The sequence below is a fragment of the Boleophthalmus pectinirostris genome, unplaced genomic scaffold (genome assembly GCF_026225935.1).
Source record: "Boleophthalmus pectinirostris isolate CB_2022bp ecotype Guang Dong unplaced genomic scaffold, ASM2622593v1 HiC_scaffold_14, whole genome shotgun sequence".
NCBI classification, from domain to species: Eukaryota; Metazoa; Chordata; class Actinopteri; order Gobiiformes; family Gobiidae; genus Boleophthalmus; species Boleophthalmus pectinirostris.
This window is the reverse complement of record NW_026571047.1, coordinates 13,664,044-13,680,253: the sequence shown is the minus strand read 5'-3', so window position 1 is coordinate 13,680,253 and position 16,210 is coordinate 13,664,044. Positions and strand designations below refer to the sequence as shown.

At 40.6% G+C, this 16,210-nt stretch overlaps 1 protein-coding gene across 2 annotated transcripts; it reads right to left on the bottom strand.

Annotated features, from left to right (window-relative positions):
• Positions 1-194: 194 nt before the first annotated feature.
• On the bottom strand, positions 195-14,734 carry taok2b (TAO kinase 2b). Of its 2 annotated transcripts, XM_020924324.2 has the most exons (20): positions 14,127-14,734; positions 13,243-13,383; positions 12,804-12,875; positions 12,625-12,726; positions 12,361-12,406; positions 12,180-12,276; positions 11,938-12,051; positions 11,519-11,610; positions 11,316-11,409; positions 11,141-11,222; positions 10,682-10,849; positions 10,374-10,580; positions 9,609-9,805; positions 9,357-9,534; positions 9,003-9,131; positions 8,707-8,910; positions 8,301-8,540; positions 4,516-4,728; positions 3,454-3,636; positions 195-3,286 (listed from the first exon to the last, which is right to left on the bottom strand). In XM_020924324.2, exons 2-20 carry the CDS (start codon positions 13,372-13,374, stop codon positions 2,399-2,401), a joined length of 3,438 nt encoding a protein of 1,145 aa, XP_020779983.2. In that variant the 5' UTR covers positions 13,375-13,383; positions 14,127-14,734; the 3' UTR covers positions 195-2,398. The 2 variants fall into 2 exon arrangements, with proteins under 2 accessions (XP_020779983.2, XP_055006115.1); XM_055150140.1 differs by lacking the exons at positions 195-3,286; positions 3,454-3,636; positions 4,516-4,728 and having other exon boundaries at positions 5,205-8,540; positions 14,127-14,697.
• Positions 14,735-16,210: the final 1,476 nt, after the last annotated feature.

Below are 16,210 nucleotides of genomic sequence, written 5' to 3'. Positions count from 1 at the left end.
ATATATATATATATATATATATATATATATATATATATATATAATTTTACATACATATATAAATAATATATTATATAAATAAATACATAAATGTACAATTTGAAAAAGTTTAGTAAAAAAAAAAAAATACATGAAAAATAGTCTTGTTGTGTTAATATCAATTTATTATCTTTTAAAATTAATTCTAACCCCCTCATTCCTTTTTCAATGTAGTGTTAAGACTCTCTTCAATGTGGAATTTCTTCTAATATCATCTGCCCTTCTAAATTCTTTTCACCTTCAAGTATGGGTGGGTAGGAGAGCCTCACTCCTGACATGTGTGACACCTGCGACAATGACAAATCCATCTAAATAAATTAAAACTAAAACTAAACTAGTTCCAACTAAAACTGTGAAGCCATCCAGAAACTGTCCTTGTCTTAGTTTATATAAGGATTTTATGCATGCACTGAGATTCCAACCAAGCAAGTAGATTATACAGGGAAATGTCTTTAGCTGGTGTTTCTGAGTCATACAAACAGCGAGATCATCTTTTTCTTGTAACATAAAAAACAACATAGAGTCCTTCAAGTATTTGAAGTATGAGAGAAAGAACCTTTGGACCTTGTCAAACACTGATTGGTCTCTCGGGTGCTGGGATAGGGCTGTTTCGGTCACTGCTGCTGTGCAACACAAGGGGGCGCAAAAACACAGCAGCTCAGTCCAGGCCCCTCCATCACCCTGTCACAGTCCTCAATTCAGAAAACCTTCAAAAATCAGATTATCAACTAGGATTGCTCACTTCATCTTCACCAACAAAAGTTCACAGACATTAAAATAAAATTTAAAAACAGCATTTACATTCCAGTGGCTAATTGTAAAACGTTTCATTCCACTGAGTTCATATAATAGTGGAAAGTCCTCTCCAGAGGGATGTGGCTATGAAAATGTGGCAATAGAACCATACTTTACTGCTTTAACTGTTTTCTTAACAATTATTAATAATATGTTATTAATAATCATTAACACTCTGAACACACCACACCTGGCAGCTCTTCTTTCTTTTAACTCTTGTCCCAGTGCAGGGGTCAAAAGTGGGCCACTTTCTTGCTTGCAGAAAACTGTGAACATGTACTGTATACAACAAACACATTAAGAATAATTATAATATTGACACCTGTAGAAAATGCAGTTAGAGTTTGCTCTAAATCTTGAATTCAATATTCACGTTGATTTATCAAAATTACTATCATTATCTGTGTTATCCTATAAAACCAAAAACTTGAGCTTGTTTTTAGTATTTCCATAAATATATACAGTACAATAAAGATCAAAACCGTGGGACACACAATTGTAAATGTCAGTGAAACTTGTACAGTACATTTCAAATGTGTCTGATCATGTTTACAAATGTCTTGAACATCTATCTCATGCATTGGGAGTGATTTTAGTAGACACGCATGTTGGGATATTCAGTATGTCATGATGCCGAAAAGGGTTCTTTAGTTTTGTACATCTTTCACATAAAATGCTTAGCCTTATTCCATTTGCACTATTAAATCAGCATCTTTCCTCAATAAACATTCTGCATTGAATTAAATATAACTGATGGCACAACATCCCTTTAAGAGCTGCTTAAAGGCATTGGTGATGAGCAAAGCAACTCGTTTGTTTTTTTTGCTATTAAAAATCAAATATTGTAAAATGAAAAAGTGTTTCCTGGTATCTCCAGTGTATGACCGACTGCAAAGTCATCTTTGTTGATGCTGTCCTTTCCTGGAACTTCAATAGCAAGAACTTGCTAAATATATCTGGACACTACATACTACATACACATACATACACATTGCAGATAGAGTATTCCTGTTTCCGTCGTTGTGTTCTTAGTCTTTCTCCATTCCAGCAAAGAACATCATAGAAGACATATCTGCCCACAACTCTCCATGCTCTGCGACAAAAGGCAAAGACCTTTTTATACAGGTGATGAGATCAAAACAGTAAACACAAACCTCTTCATCTAAGCTCACTCAAAATTACTCACAGATGGTCACAAGTTTTCCATTTCTGACTAAGTAGTGTAGAGAATGGAAGAACACCTCTCTCCCCCTGAGTCTAAATGAGCAGGTCACATATGTTTCAGTCTGTCATCATCAAGTCTTCACTATGTGTGCCTTTAAGATGAAATGTTACGAGAGTGCTCACTGCATGGCCAAATTACAAACTACCATGTTTTGGGCCCATGCAGCACAAACTATGAATCAGAGCAATCTCCCGTGTACCTTGAAAATTGTGACACTCAGTCCTATTGGCTTTGCAGTGAGCACCTCAAATATTATACCTCATTTGGTCAGGGACAGATAGAAGATGTGAAAAGTGAGTGCTACCGTCTTCATGCACCCACTCCTGCTCATAGGGCTGTTTAGGAATAAGACAGGTGGGAGCCGTTTGAGATGTGAGAGGTGACAGAGGTGCTTCGGCTCAAGACTCCATCACTGCCACCTGCGCCCCCGGGACCCCCACCTGAGGCCGTCCTCCTCAGTGGCTGGGGGCTGTTCCTAAGAGCCATCAAACTAGGAGCACCACGCACTCCCAGGCCCCCACTACCCCCTACACCACCATACATACCCCCCTGTGACGAAGAGGAGGATGATGAAGAGGAGGACGGCCCAGAAATGGAGGGAGGAGCAGGTGGTGGAGGTGGGAGCATGGCCAGAGATTGTGAGGAAGAGCGCGAGGGCAGGTGGTGGGAGAAGGGCACGGGGTGCGGGTGTGCTCCCCATTCCCTCTCCTTCTCACGCTCACGTTCGCGATCCCTCTCCCGCTCACGGTACAGCTGTGGTGTGCTCTGATGATGGTAGTGCTGAGGCAGCTGGTGGCGCTGATGGTGCGAGGATGACGACGAGGATGACGAAGAGGAGGAGGCTGAAGAGCGAGATGAATGGTGCACTTCTCTCCCCTCTCTGCCCAAAGCCAGGGCCAGGGCGTGGGAGGAAGACTCGCTCCTGCGCTCTCCTCCCCCGCTGCCGCTGTTGTGGCTGCGTCGCGAGTGTTGTGGTGGCTGTGCAGAGGAGTTCTGGGGGTGCAGGCCGTGGCTCCAGTGGCCTCCTGATCGGGATCCAGAGGGAGGGGCATTGGAGTATCCTTGTTTGGAATAAGCATCACCAGGCATCCCAGACAGAGCCATGTTGGTAAAGCCTAGACGCAAGCTCTCTGAATCAAAGGCCTCTATCTCACTGGCCTGCCGTTCCAGGAGAGTGCGGATTCTTTCAGAGCGCTCATTTTGCAAAGACAGCATCTCTTCCTCAATCTAAAAAAAAAAGAGATGGAAGAAGAGTTATTTATCTATTATAATATTCTGCCATTTATATCCACTAAGTGTAAACAGCAAACAATAACTTGTGATGATGAGTTTGCTGGCTCGCTATATACTCTTGCTGTGTGTGTATGGATAGATTAGCATGAATGTTGGCTAACCCTTTGTTCTAGCAGGGCACGGCGGATGGACACCCTCTGCTCCAGGTCTTTCACCTCTCTCTCATGCTGAGTGTCTGTATGGATCTTGATTTTACTCTGGTAAGCGTTCAGCAGCTCCAGTTCCTGTTGCAACTGCATCCTGAGAACCTTATACTCGGCTTCTTGGGTCTCATCCAGCCGGAGCTAAAAGGGAAAAAGCACACGGAGCATGTGAGGAAGGCAGCTGAAGTTTAAGAATACATGCTTAAAACTGTATGCACAGGGTTGAAGAGAAAAGGGAAAGCACATGAGAACAGGCAGTGGAACAGGTCAAATTAGTGTAATTTGTGAGTTCTGAAATTTATGGCATTTAATATATTTAATCATATAATGAATCATAAAAGGTACAAGAATAATATTTATAAGGGACAATACATTATTCTTACCACTAGGCTCGCATACAGGTAATATTGTCAACTATATTCTTAATTTTTTTTTTAAACTAAAGCCTTAGGGCTAAGGCATAAAAATGTATGCACCCATTTCAAGAAACTGATGTGCAAAGTTCTCATTCATTTATAAAGTTTAAATATAAATGTGTCCATTTGCTGAATGAAAGTGTTTTGGTTTCACTTTTGAGTCACCTACTGTAAATGTTTTGTAACGTAAAATATATAAATTAGGGCTACAAAAAATATAATTATTATATTCTATAACATATTAACAATTTTATTCATTGAATTTCAGCTCTAACCTGTTTAATAATTACTATTCAGCCAATTACAAAATTAATTGCAATTATTGCTAAAATGTGTTATAAATTATTTACCCGATTAATTGTTGCAGCCCTAAAATAAATATATTTATGCAATATGGGCCACAGCACACATGGCATGAGACATTTAGGGAAATCATGAGGGTCCTTTGAATGGTGCTTCCATGTATTTCGACAGAGGGCCCAAGAGGGTGCTGGCTGAGGGGCAAACAGGGTGCAGTCGGACAGGCAGGTGGGTGACGGTCCCGGGCCAGACAGTGCTGTGTGGTGCGAGTGTGAAAGGAACGACGACTCCTTGCCTTACTCACAGCCTGAGTGGACAGCATGTCATTGATGGAGTGGTCATACTGCTCAGCCAGGATGGCCAGCTTACGAGTCTGTTCATCTTTGAGGCGCTTCAGCACGGCTTTGTGGTCGGCCTTGGGTGTATTCTCCAGCAGGTGGTTCCTCAGCGCCTTGTACTGGCGCGTCTGGATCTTGCATGTGTCCTGGAACTGCCGCTTAATTTGGAGTTCTTTTGACTGAGGAAAGAGAGGAGAGATGATGCAGCTGAGCTAAGCCTGCTGAGGCTAGCATTATTTTAATGTGTAAAACATATTTCAAACTTTTCTGTGCGTTGCTAAATTTGAAATTTAAGATTTCACTGGTACAGTGCCAACAATGGCAATGAATGGAGAGCTCTGCATTCTTTTGCTACTATTCACATCACTAATTTAACAAGGCTAAATCTCTACAGGGTCTACACTTGAGTTAATGTTACACACTGGTCCTACATTAGTTAATGTACAACACAGGACATTCATGTAATTAATATGGGGTTATACTTACAGTTATGCTTAAATCAAAAGCTGCTTGTGTTATTTTGATGGATGGTGAGGAGGGAAGACAACACAAAAAGGTGTGTAACAGGGAAACAACAAAATGAAAAAGCAATAAAAACTTGATAAAAAAAAATAACAATAAAAAATGAAAACTAAAAATCATAAAAACAAGACAATGATTTTAACACAAAATTTATTTTTCGTTTGTAAAGATTAAATTACATTTTATCTCTAAAATTCCATAGGCACACATAGCCAAACACTACGTCTACCACTAAATTGTAAATTAGAGAACAAAATTGCTGAATGGTGTGAATATTGCATAAATCATATGCATAAAAAGTTAAGGTGGGAACTTGACACACTAACACTCAAATGGTGTCACAGAACAGAATACAAACATGTAAACGTACACAGAGGAAGGAAACACAAAGCAAGGGAGATACATTCAAATAAAAAGAAAACTTTTTTTTTTTAAAGCTTAAGTCCTTAAATATGGGTCCAAATGACAAGAGCCACTACCCTGAAAGACTGGCTGAGGTTTCTGAGAATGGCTAAAAATTCACTTGTTCACAAAGAAATTAAATGTAAAGCCAAACTGAAAGGTGTTCCCATAACCTGGAATGATCAGGTTAGTGAAATGACACATGGTTTTGGAAATGTTATTTCAATTACTGCTCTTGCAACTGTGCATCTGTTTATAAAGGCAGCCACTCAATGCCAACGTTCACATTCAGTAGTTCGATCAATCTTTGGACTCAATATAGATAGTGGTCACATGAAATTGTCTATATGGCTTCACTGAGTATAATTTAGGCAACACTGAAATAATCATGTATATATCTAACTTTATCTATTTCTACTGTTCCCAGGAATTAGGGAATGATCACTCAAACAAGAGCTGTGCAAATGTATGATTAGGCACTTAATCATTTATGGTTTCCATAATTTCAATAATATCTGTAAAGATCCTTGTATAAAGTGCAATAAAAACATCAATAATAATAATAGTAATAGCTCATGACATTTCCATATCATCTGTATACAATATCTGACAAAACTTCAATGGCTCTTTGTGTTAAGTACACAAATCTTAGGTTTTCTATTTCTATCCATATTAGCAATACCCATTAGTTTAAAGGGTTATTGCACTTTACTAATTCTAGTGTTCAGGAGTGATAGAGAAATGATTTGTCATAAGCTTCACAGCTTTGGAAAGTGAAAAGCCAGGGAGCCGTTCAACACTACATTTGATCCAAGCACTTAAGCAACTGTGCACTTAGAAATAAAATACAGTATAATAAAATAAAATTGCACAAAGTGGTCAAAATAACCATAAAAATCTTTGTCTGACAAATTAAAAGCAAAATTAAAAAAAATATGGAACTTTTACAAAAAGCACAATAATGTAAAATAAAACTTCATTGCAAGTTGTACAGTAACCGAGTTAACAGTCTTACAACTGCACAGCTTGTTACCATCAATTTGTATGTGGAAACTAGTTTTCCAAAGCTGAAACAATTTGGCTGGTGTTCACCCAAAAATGTGTGCTAGATGAAACGTGCTCAAGTGTAAAAAACTGTCGCACATCATGTAACAAAACACATTGGCCCAATGACACTAACACAAATATGATAGGAAAACATCATGTGCTCACGTCTTTAGCACAACATTCAATAAAATGCCCCTCATGATGGTCTGATGTTTTACTACCTCCATGGTCGGACTTTACCCCGTACAAATCTCCCAGAGGAAGTTCTCCTTAAACCACTCTCCCATCGAGTGTAATCTCGAAACAGGCGTTCTCTCTCTTCTCTCCTCTTACGCTCCCTCTCCCTTCTTTGCCTCTCCCTCTGCATCTGCTCTCTCACCTCACGAGGCAACAGGCGTGGCAATCGGCTTGGAGATTCCTTCTTTAGGAGGCCTAGATTTTGGAGTCTCATTTGACAGCTAGGGGGCAGCTTTTTCACCAGCCTTAGCACTAGTCCTACCACTGCAGAGTTGGCCAGGTCTGCTAGCACACCAATGGGGCGTCTAATGAAACGTTTTATCCAAAGGAGGCATTTGGCCAAAGGAGAGTTGTTATTGCAGTGAGCCTGATATTCCACAGGTACACTTTTGATAGACACAGGGATTTTAGACTGACGTGCGCCCCAGTTTCTACCTGCTTTGGGAAACATCTCATAAAGATTCCGTTCTGCCATTCCTCCCAAAAAGAGCTGACTAACGTTAAAGAGCGGCTGCGGCAATCGGAAGAGCACACGCATGCAGAGGCGGTTCACTTTACGAGGTGCATTTTGGAGAAAGTCTCGTGCTGGCCTGACTATCAGGACCACCACTAAATACAGTGAGAGGAAGAGGGAGGGTGAGCTGAGGAAGGAGGCAGAGATTAGAATCATAGGAACATAATAAATGCCCAGGCTAAAGGAGAGGCCCAAACTGAAGAGACCACTGGCCCAAAGACTGAGCCACAGAAAAGTGGACAGAGACAGAGCACAGCATGAGCGAAGAAACAGGTAGGAGAACAACAGCGCAAGCACTGCCAGCTCGGCGGATAGCAGCAGAGAGGAGAGAGAGGGCAGAGGAGGGGAGCGCCTCAAAGACAGGAGGAAGACAGACAGGAGCAGCAGAGTGAAGTTTGAGGGGTGTGCCGCAGCCGAAAGAGAGAGCAGGAGGCACAAGGCGTGAGACAGGAGCGAGGGCAGAGAGGACTCAGGAGGCTGGGGCAATGGAGGGGGTAACACAGGGATAGGCTCCAGCTCGTCTGTGGTGTCAGGAAAATAAAACTCTGAGAGCTCATCCAGATCTCTGTCACGATGATGCCGCATTTCTAGAGCTAAAGATGAAAACAGCTCTGACGGACAGCCATCAGCCACACCTCTACCCTCCTCCTCCTCCTCCTCCTCCTCCTCATAGTCTAGCTGTTGTGATTTAGAACAAACACCCCACCCCACCCCATCTGCTTCCCTCAAATCTGTTCCCTCACCATCAACTTCCCACTGTTCTCTTTCATTCTGAATGTCACTTTGCTCTGGCTTAATACCATCTACTTCATCTAGCCTGCCAACAACAGAGCCATTCGCTTCATCTGCCACCTCTCTGTAGTCTTCTGACTCTCCATCAATCTCTTCACCATCACTCAGTGCAAACTCCTTCTGTAGTTCATTCCTGTTCTGCTCCTCATCCCTCTCCTCTTCCTCGGGCCAATACTCAGCCGACCTCTGACCTGTCAGACCTTCATCCTCATCAGCAGACACTGGGCTCACACTCACTTTCAGGCTCTTGGGCTGTTGGCGAACCTCCATGGCGTGTTTCTGGCGTAGTTCCTGTTCACGCCTCTTGTTATATTCCATCTGGTTGGTGAGCTCAGTCTGGTGCTGTGTGCGGATCAGGTCGGCCCGAGTGCGCTGCACCAAACTGAGCTGACGGAACTCCAGCTCCTGGGTGGACTCATGATGCCGCAGCAGCATGGCACACTCCAAGTCCTTCAACGTCTGCTTCTTGTTCAGTTCCTAGAGGACCACAAGGATAATAATACTAAAGATAAGAGAACACTTTATTTGTCCTACAATGGGGAAATGTTTTTCGTACAGCTGAAAACCACAATATGCCATTTCAAACATTTCAAGATTGCTGTACTAGTTTTTGTCGGTATACATTGTAGGAGCATCACATTACCTCTCGAAGCAGATCCTGCTCGAGGTTGTGTCGAGCCAACAACATCTTCCTCTTGTATTGGCGAGACTGGAGTTCATAATACTGCCTCTGCCTCCGAAGCAGACCTGCCTCTTCTTCAGCCTGTAACTGCTGTAGACACTCCTTCTGATGCACCAGCCATTCCTGCTTCTCACGCTTTGGCGTTGATTGGTTCTCGTTCAGTTCCTACATTTTAAAAGATTTTATTACAACATATATTTTTGTTGTAATGAATTCTTATCTATTATATTAGTATTCTTGTTGAACTGTGGGATTACCTCTTTAAGTTGCTCCTTGCGCTGGCGATATTGTCTCTTCTGGGACTCCAGAAGACTTGTCAGCTCCTTCTTCTGCTGTGCCAGTATATGCTGCTGAAACTTCTTCTCCTCAGTCAGAACTGCTTTTGTCTATGGAAAAAGACAAATTAATGTTTTAGCTCAGTGATGGAAGTACTTGAGCTTACATTCCCTTAAAGCACACCTATTATGCAACTCAACTTTTACCATATTATACTTGTTTCCCCTCACCATTTATTCACCCGAAGTTGTTGTAAATTGCAACATAATGATTCACAGGTGTCATAGATTATAGCTATATAGCAGCCGCAAGCTCAACAGGCCTTATTTTCTCACCTCTTTTTCTAAAATGGCCTGGTGCTTCTTGGAAAGTTTCTCCCCTTCCATAGAAAAATTGTTCCTCTGATTCTCCAACTCTTTGTCAAGTCTCAATTGGTGCTCATCCATTTCTGCCTTCAGCTTGTTCTCAAGGCCCATCAACTGCTTCTGGTGCTGTCGCCTCATACGCTTATACCTGTGGACAGACAAGTGGCATTATTAAATATAATATTAGTACTAAAATGAAAAAACGTCTTCAAGTAATCATACCCAGACATCTGTTCTCTGAGAGCAGACCCCTGCTCATGTTCCTGGATCTGACGTGTGACCAGTGAGGCTGTTCTGATTGTGGCAAAATGGTCTCTCCGCCGGCGTCTCCCACCCCCTCCACCTCCCCCTCCTCCTGAAGCCTCTCGCTGTGGGTCAACTTCAGGTTGATAAGGGTCATCATAGATGTTGTCATGGCTCTATTTGTTGGAAAAGAGGGCAGTCAATGGAGTAAAAGAAATCTGTGTTGTGATGTCTTTACTCCTGTGTTAAGGCACAAAGCCATTAAACCAGCAGTGGGAAGTAATCAGCAAATACATGTCTACACAGCATGTTAAAATGCATACATTTTGGACTGAACAATTACTTAATCATTACTTATTTGCAGAGCTTGATCACCTTGTGACTTATCAACTTACTTGACCGATGACTGTGGTAGTAAAAGCGGTGCAACTTTAACAGTATTCTCCATGTTCTCAAACTTAATATTTAGCCATTTTTATACATTTTGATGAATTAAAATTTGTAATAAATAAAAATCTACCTTGCCATAACCAGTTATGAAAAGCAATATATTACTACAAAAATATCACAATTAATGATAATATTGATTCTACTTAATGCCACTAACACAGTAACCCAATAAAGCAGAATACAGGTAATCGCAATAAAACACTTTCAAAATATATAGTATAATTTTCAGCCCACAGTTGCAACAAATAGCAGAATGAAACATTTAAGCAGTTAGTATCAATAATTGGTGCTGACCAGAGGCTTGTGCAAAACGGAGCTGTTGGACGTGACCGTGTGCTCTCCCTCCTGCATCATGGCCATCTCGCCACTGTCGTCAGAGCCGTCTGCCAGACTGTTGACGGAGCTGCTTTGGGAGCTGGCGCTGATCGACATGGACGGCAGAGAATGAGAGCTCTCCATACTATTTACTGTACCAGTACGTAGCATGTACTGCTCCACATCCTGAAAACACAAACACCAGGTGTGATCCAGACAAGGAAAAAACTTTTTAAATCATACAGTGAGAAGAATATTACAACTATATTCTTCCACCACATTCTTACCTCCTCATCATCACCTCCTTCAGGGGCTGGTCCATTGTGTGCCTCATGGAAAAGAATTTTCTTCATCTTTCGATACTGAAGGTTGTCCAACTCTCGAACAGCATCCTTCGTTCGTGCAATTAGATCCATCACAACTGTCATAGGGCGCTCTCTGCATAGGAAGTGGTGCTAATTGAAAGATTTAAAAAAAAAAAAAAAAAAAAAAAAAAAAAAAAACAGCTTAGATAACTTTTTGTGATTTTCTTAGCTTATGTCACAAACCAATGTTTATTACAATAAACATAAAACAAAGAAGTTTTATGTTTTCCAGACTGTTTTCTAAACTATGTCATTTCCAGACATAGTTTGATATGAAATTATCCTATCACCAAAGTTATAAAGTTTTTATTAAGGTATTATTAAGTCTTTATTGTTAAAAGAAATGTACAGCTTCGTTTAATGTTTTGCGAACCATGATACCTTGAGCAGCACATCAGAGGTAGGTCTGTCTGGGACAAGTTTCTGCAAACAGGAATCCACAAAATTGCGGAAGTAGTCTGACCTAAAAAATAAACGTAGGTTTTACATTTTACATTTAAGCCCTGTAAGTTTAAAATATTATCATCCAGAGGAATGCAATTTCAATTGCTCTCACCAGTGATTTGACTGCAACACAGGGCTCTCATTCTGGGCGATGTGGTATAAGGCACTCATGGCATTCATGTTGAACAGAGGAGGCTTCCTTTCAGCTGTACAGTGACCAACCACAAAAGAGAGAGATAAATGGATACAGACAAAGGCCATCACTGAAAACAACAATAGCATTATAGTCTATGTTACTAAATATTGAATATTTACCCAGCTCTATGCAGGTAATGCCAAGTGACCACACATCCACCTTTCCATCGTACTGACCCTCGTCCATGGCCAGGATTACTTCGGGAGCCATCCTGCAAAAAACAATGTTAACTTTGATCTTTTTTCTCCATCATGTATCATAGATGGAAAGCCTCACATCTATACCACACAGACAAGATCAAAGACATTAGATTGCATACAAGGATTTTATGGGAAAAGATCTTTTCACATGGTAAATGGAGTAAAGGTTAAGAAGTACTTTTAGCAATTTCAATAAAATTATTTCTGTAGCTGAAGTTTGGATAAGCAAGTCCAACCATATGTAAGCGTACTAAATACGAAGGTGAAAATGACTCCTTGGCTTTCAGTGCCACAGCTGTACTTTTTAGTCCCATGTTATGTTCAAATTCACATCTCACCAGTAAGGTGTCCCCACAAAGGAATTGGCAGGAGCAACTATGGAGGCAGATCCAAAGTCTCCCAGTTTAACCTGGCCTGGCTCTGTTAGCAAGATGTTTCCTGCTTTCACATCCCTGAAAAACAATTAAAGGAAAGGAAGTATGTAACTAAACAGACTAAAATGTGTTACATTTTCATGATTGTAATGCAGCCCTCTGATTCAAATGTGGGGGAGGGCCACAGTAGAGAGAACCAGGCCTACCTATGAATCATGTTGTGAGAATGAAGATACACCAGGCCCTGCAGTGCACCATGGATGATGGCAGCAATTTCAACTTCCTGAAGGGGTTTCTTGTGAACTGTGGGAATAGAAAACAACAGCATAAGTTACAATGTGTGAACAAAGGGAAATGGTCATCGATTTACTTTGATATTCTCTTTACCTTCTAAAAGGTCAGACGCTGAGCCCAGGCAGTACTCCATCACCAGCTACACAGAAGATATATGTCAGAGAAAGCTTAACAATAGAGTCCACTTTAATTTGCATGTGAGAGGATTTTTATTTATATCAATTGTTTTATAAAAGATAATGTATACCCTTATAGGTTTTTACAGTATAATCTGTATATTACTATAATTGTGAAGGGAAATTTTTTTACAAGTGAAGTAATCAAATTGAGGTTGTGAAACAGATTATGAACACATACCCATGCAGTATGCTCTTTCAGGTAGCAGCCTCGGTACTCCACAGTGTTGGGGTGCCGCAGCTTCTGGAGGAACTTCACTTCTTTGATGATGTCTTGCCATTTCTGGGATAAAACAAGATATTAATTGGCTGTCTGATAAGACTGTGGAAAGTATCAGTTAAAATAAAATGTTACGGAACCTCATTGGACTGCTTGCCACTGTAGGACATCTTTTTGATGGCCACCACCTCATTGGTCCGGATGTCATGGGCCTAATAACAATGAAACATGCATACAATGTCATTATGCACATATACCCCATGTGTTTCTGTTCTTTTGTCAAATAAGCCCAATGTGATTTGACAAACCATTTTATAAATAATACTACTAAAGTGTATACATTTTCTTTTACTCATAAAACACAAAAATTACCATAGTTATTATATGATGTAATTATTATGACATTTTTGACTATGTCATCACATCATATGTAAGTATTTTGAGACAAACCAGATTAAATGTAAAATGAGTCCAAAAATATACAATCAAGAAACTTGGTACCATACTCAATCAAAATATATCAGACAATTATTGATGTTAGTATAAAGTAGATAAATAGACTGGCAGATAACTACTTACAAAGTAGACTGCCCCAAAGCTCCCATGGCCAATTTCCCGCAGGTCTGTGAAGAGCTTCTCAGGGTCCTCCCTGCAGAACAGCTCAGCCACCTCCGGGTCCTTCAGGCTCCCGGCCCGTACACTCGACGGCATGGCCAGCGCCTGGGAAAGTGTGGCCAGACAACATTAACACAACATATAATTGTTAATCCAGCAATCTGCCATGAATTATTATCCAAGCGGCAATGCTATGACCATAAAGACTGCTCCAATGCAATAAGCAATGCATCATTAGCACTTTTAAAACACTGGCAGTCATCAATTTAGGAGCAGGTGTAATGCATATTTTTAACATAACAGAAAACATGACCATGTTAATGTTCTACATGTATAAGTGTGTAATATTTAAACACAACATAGGCCATTTCTGTTTTTAGTAACCGAGAGGAAGGAACCAGTTCCTGGTGCAAAAACACCACTAGTTTCAGTATTTTAGTGTATGAATTGCAGAAAGATCATCCATTAAACATCCATTAGAGATGGAATGCCTCAGCCAACACAAGGAATTAATTTGTGTATTTTGTGGGGTTGGCAGCAGCGACACCTCTTCTACAGCAATTTTATCTGAGAAAGGCTGAGGAGGGTTTGCACTTGGGTGGTCAATTAGGCTATATTTGCTTTTGTACACCGACAAAATGCTCAATGTATTCTGCTGCAGACAACATCTCAAGGCTGGTTGAACGTTCAGGCTTCAGGCCAACAACAAGACTACATGTCAATGTCAATGAAACCAAGCCCTGCAAATAGCGGAGCTCAAAAAGCTAGCTGACCATTCTACATAAACCTGGGAGGAAGAAGAGCATTTGCTTGCCATAGTGCACTAAATGATTTATAACATGTCTTACCGTGGCTTTTGGGATCCACTGTAGCTAGCAATGAGCTAGCTGACTGGCCTGGTAGGAAAATATTGGTCTCACTCCCCTCTCCTCGGCGCTGGTGGGGTCTATTCAACAAGAATAAACCACATTGTGACTGCCGATGTTTTCACTCGAATCCCTCTCCATCCTTGTGCCCACAGTCAAATGCACAACTAGCGCGTCTGCAGAACTTGACATGGGTATGTGCCAGTCAATTGAAATGACAGCTCTCTGACAGACGCCTGCTAGCTGCTATAGCCGCTTAGCTTTCTTTGAGAGCAGCAGCGCTCTTCCAGAGAAATCACAGGCAGCTGAAGCCACGGTTAGCCAAAACGCTAACCAAATAACGCAACGCCGAGATGGAGCGGAGACGCCGCTGATGGAGAGTGCGTTCATCCACGTTTGTGCATTTGCCCCGAGCTCCACTTTACATTGTCATTACTGAATTATGGTCGGCATTTTTCATTTTCAGTCCGTGTTACCCCCATTTTGCTCGAGTCTGATGGTTTTTGTTCAGGACTTCATCATGGCGGCGCGGGGCGGGAGCCGAGACTAAACCGGAAACTCACTTCTTCTACTCTTTGGATTTTGGAACTTGACATCCTCGTGTTCTTGGCTCCCCTAAGCGTTAATCAAAATATGCACATGCATCAAGACTATATTTGTTATAAAAATATGTCAGGTTGTTCCGTCAAATGTGGAGATTCTCAGCCGTTAGTTAATTTTGTTAAAATTAGTTTAAAAGTGCATTGTGTAGTTTCACTTTTCTGGTGGAGGGCCCGTCAAATGCTTTTCTCCATCGAGATGTAATTGGTTGGTCTGGAAAGTTTCACTGTATGGTATTAAACATTTCTGTCGTCATGGAGACCAAATCAAACCAAGATACATTACAGATCTGTGGAGAGGCAACTCAGTGACTGTCATAAAGCCTGTTTTTGTCTGTATTTTTTAGCTATAAATCCACCTGTATTTGAATAAATGGAAGGTAGAGCTGTTTACTGGCATACTGTGGAACATTTCAGGCAGAGCAGTGATATATCCATAGAAACAAGCAGGTGATGGACCCCAAAAAGTAAGCCAGCAGTATTCTACAGTGTTGTTCTACAAGGTTGTGTAGAATTCTATGAATTCTGCACAACCTTTTTGAACATGTATTCTTCTTGGTCAGGCAACAGTTTATTCCAGACCTTTACATCCTGTGTATGGATTACACTTCTTGACTCCTAGGCTTGATGCAAATTTTTACATGATTTAAAATGATGATCTATTCTATCCTTAAAATCTATTTTTAACTTTTAGCCTTTTGTGAATTTCCCCTAAAATGGAACTTGGTGTTCTTTCTGAGCTCCTAATCTTCTTATCCAAATTTATCCAACCTTTCCTTATCTATATGTCTATCTGTCTACTACTTTTAATCTTTTCGCCCAAACACTAAATGTTTTATAATCCATTTCTACCAGCTGTGATGTGTTAAATTCCTGCATAAGGGTATCTAAGCAGTATTTTTATAAGCCACAGCTGCCCACTACAAACAGTAAGAACTTTATTTTGTTGCTATTGTTGCATGCCAGAAGGATTACCTCTGTTATATAAACAGATTTTTGACAAATTTACATAACTGGGGCACAGCCACAGCGGTCACTGTGAAGTGTCAAAAGAGGATCAGTGCTCTAACGTGTTCATTTGTGCTGGTTTTACAAAAAAAAACAAAAAAACAAAACAAAACTGCAGCCATAATCTGCATGTCTACAATCTGCAATCCACATTTCCATGCATCTGCTGTCCATGATTACAGATGTGTAGTTGTAATTGATCTGAATATCTATATTTACCTTTTGCATAAACTCACTTACCAAAGCATAGATCATACAACTGTATCAGTGTTCCGTAATAGCAGGTATAATCAAATAGACATGTTATTTGAATTTGACTGGACACAGGTTATTCTTTTACTTGAAAATTTAGTATGTTTCCTAGAAATGTACATATCATGAAACAAATTCAATTACCAATACATGTGTCCTCTACTGATAATTAATTTACTGTAAACTACGAAAAGCTGCTCTGTATAA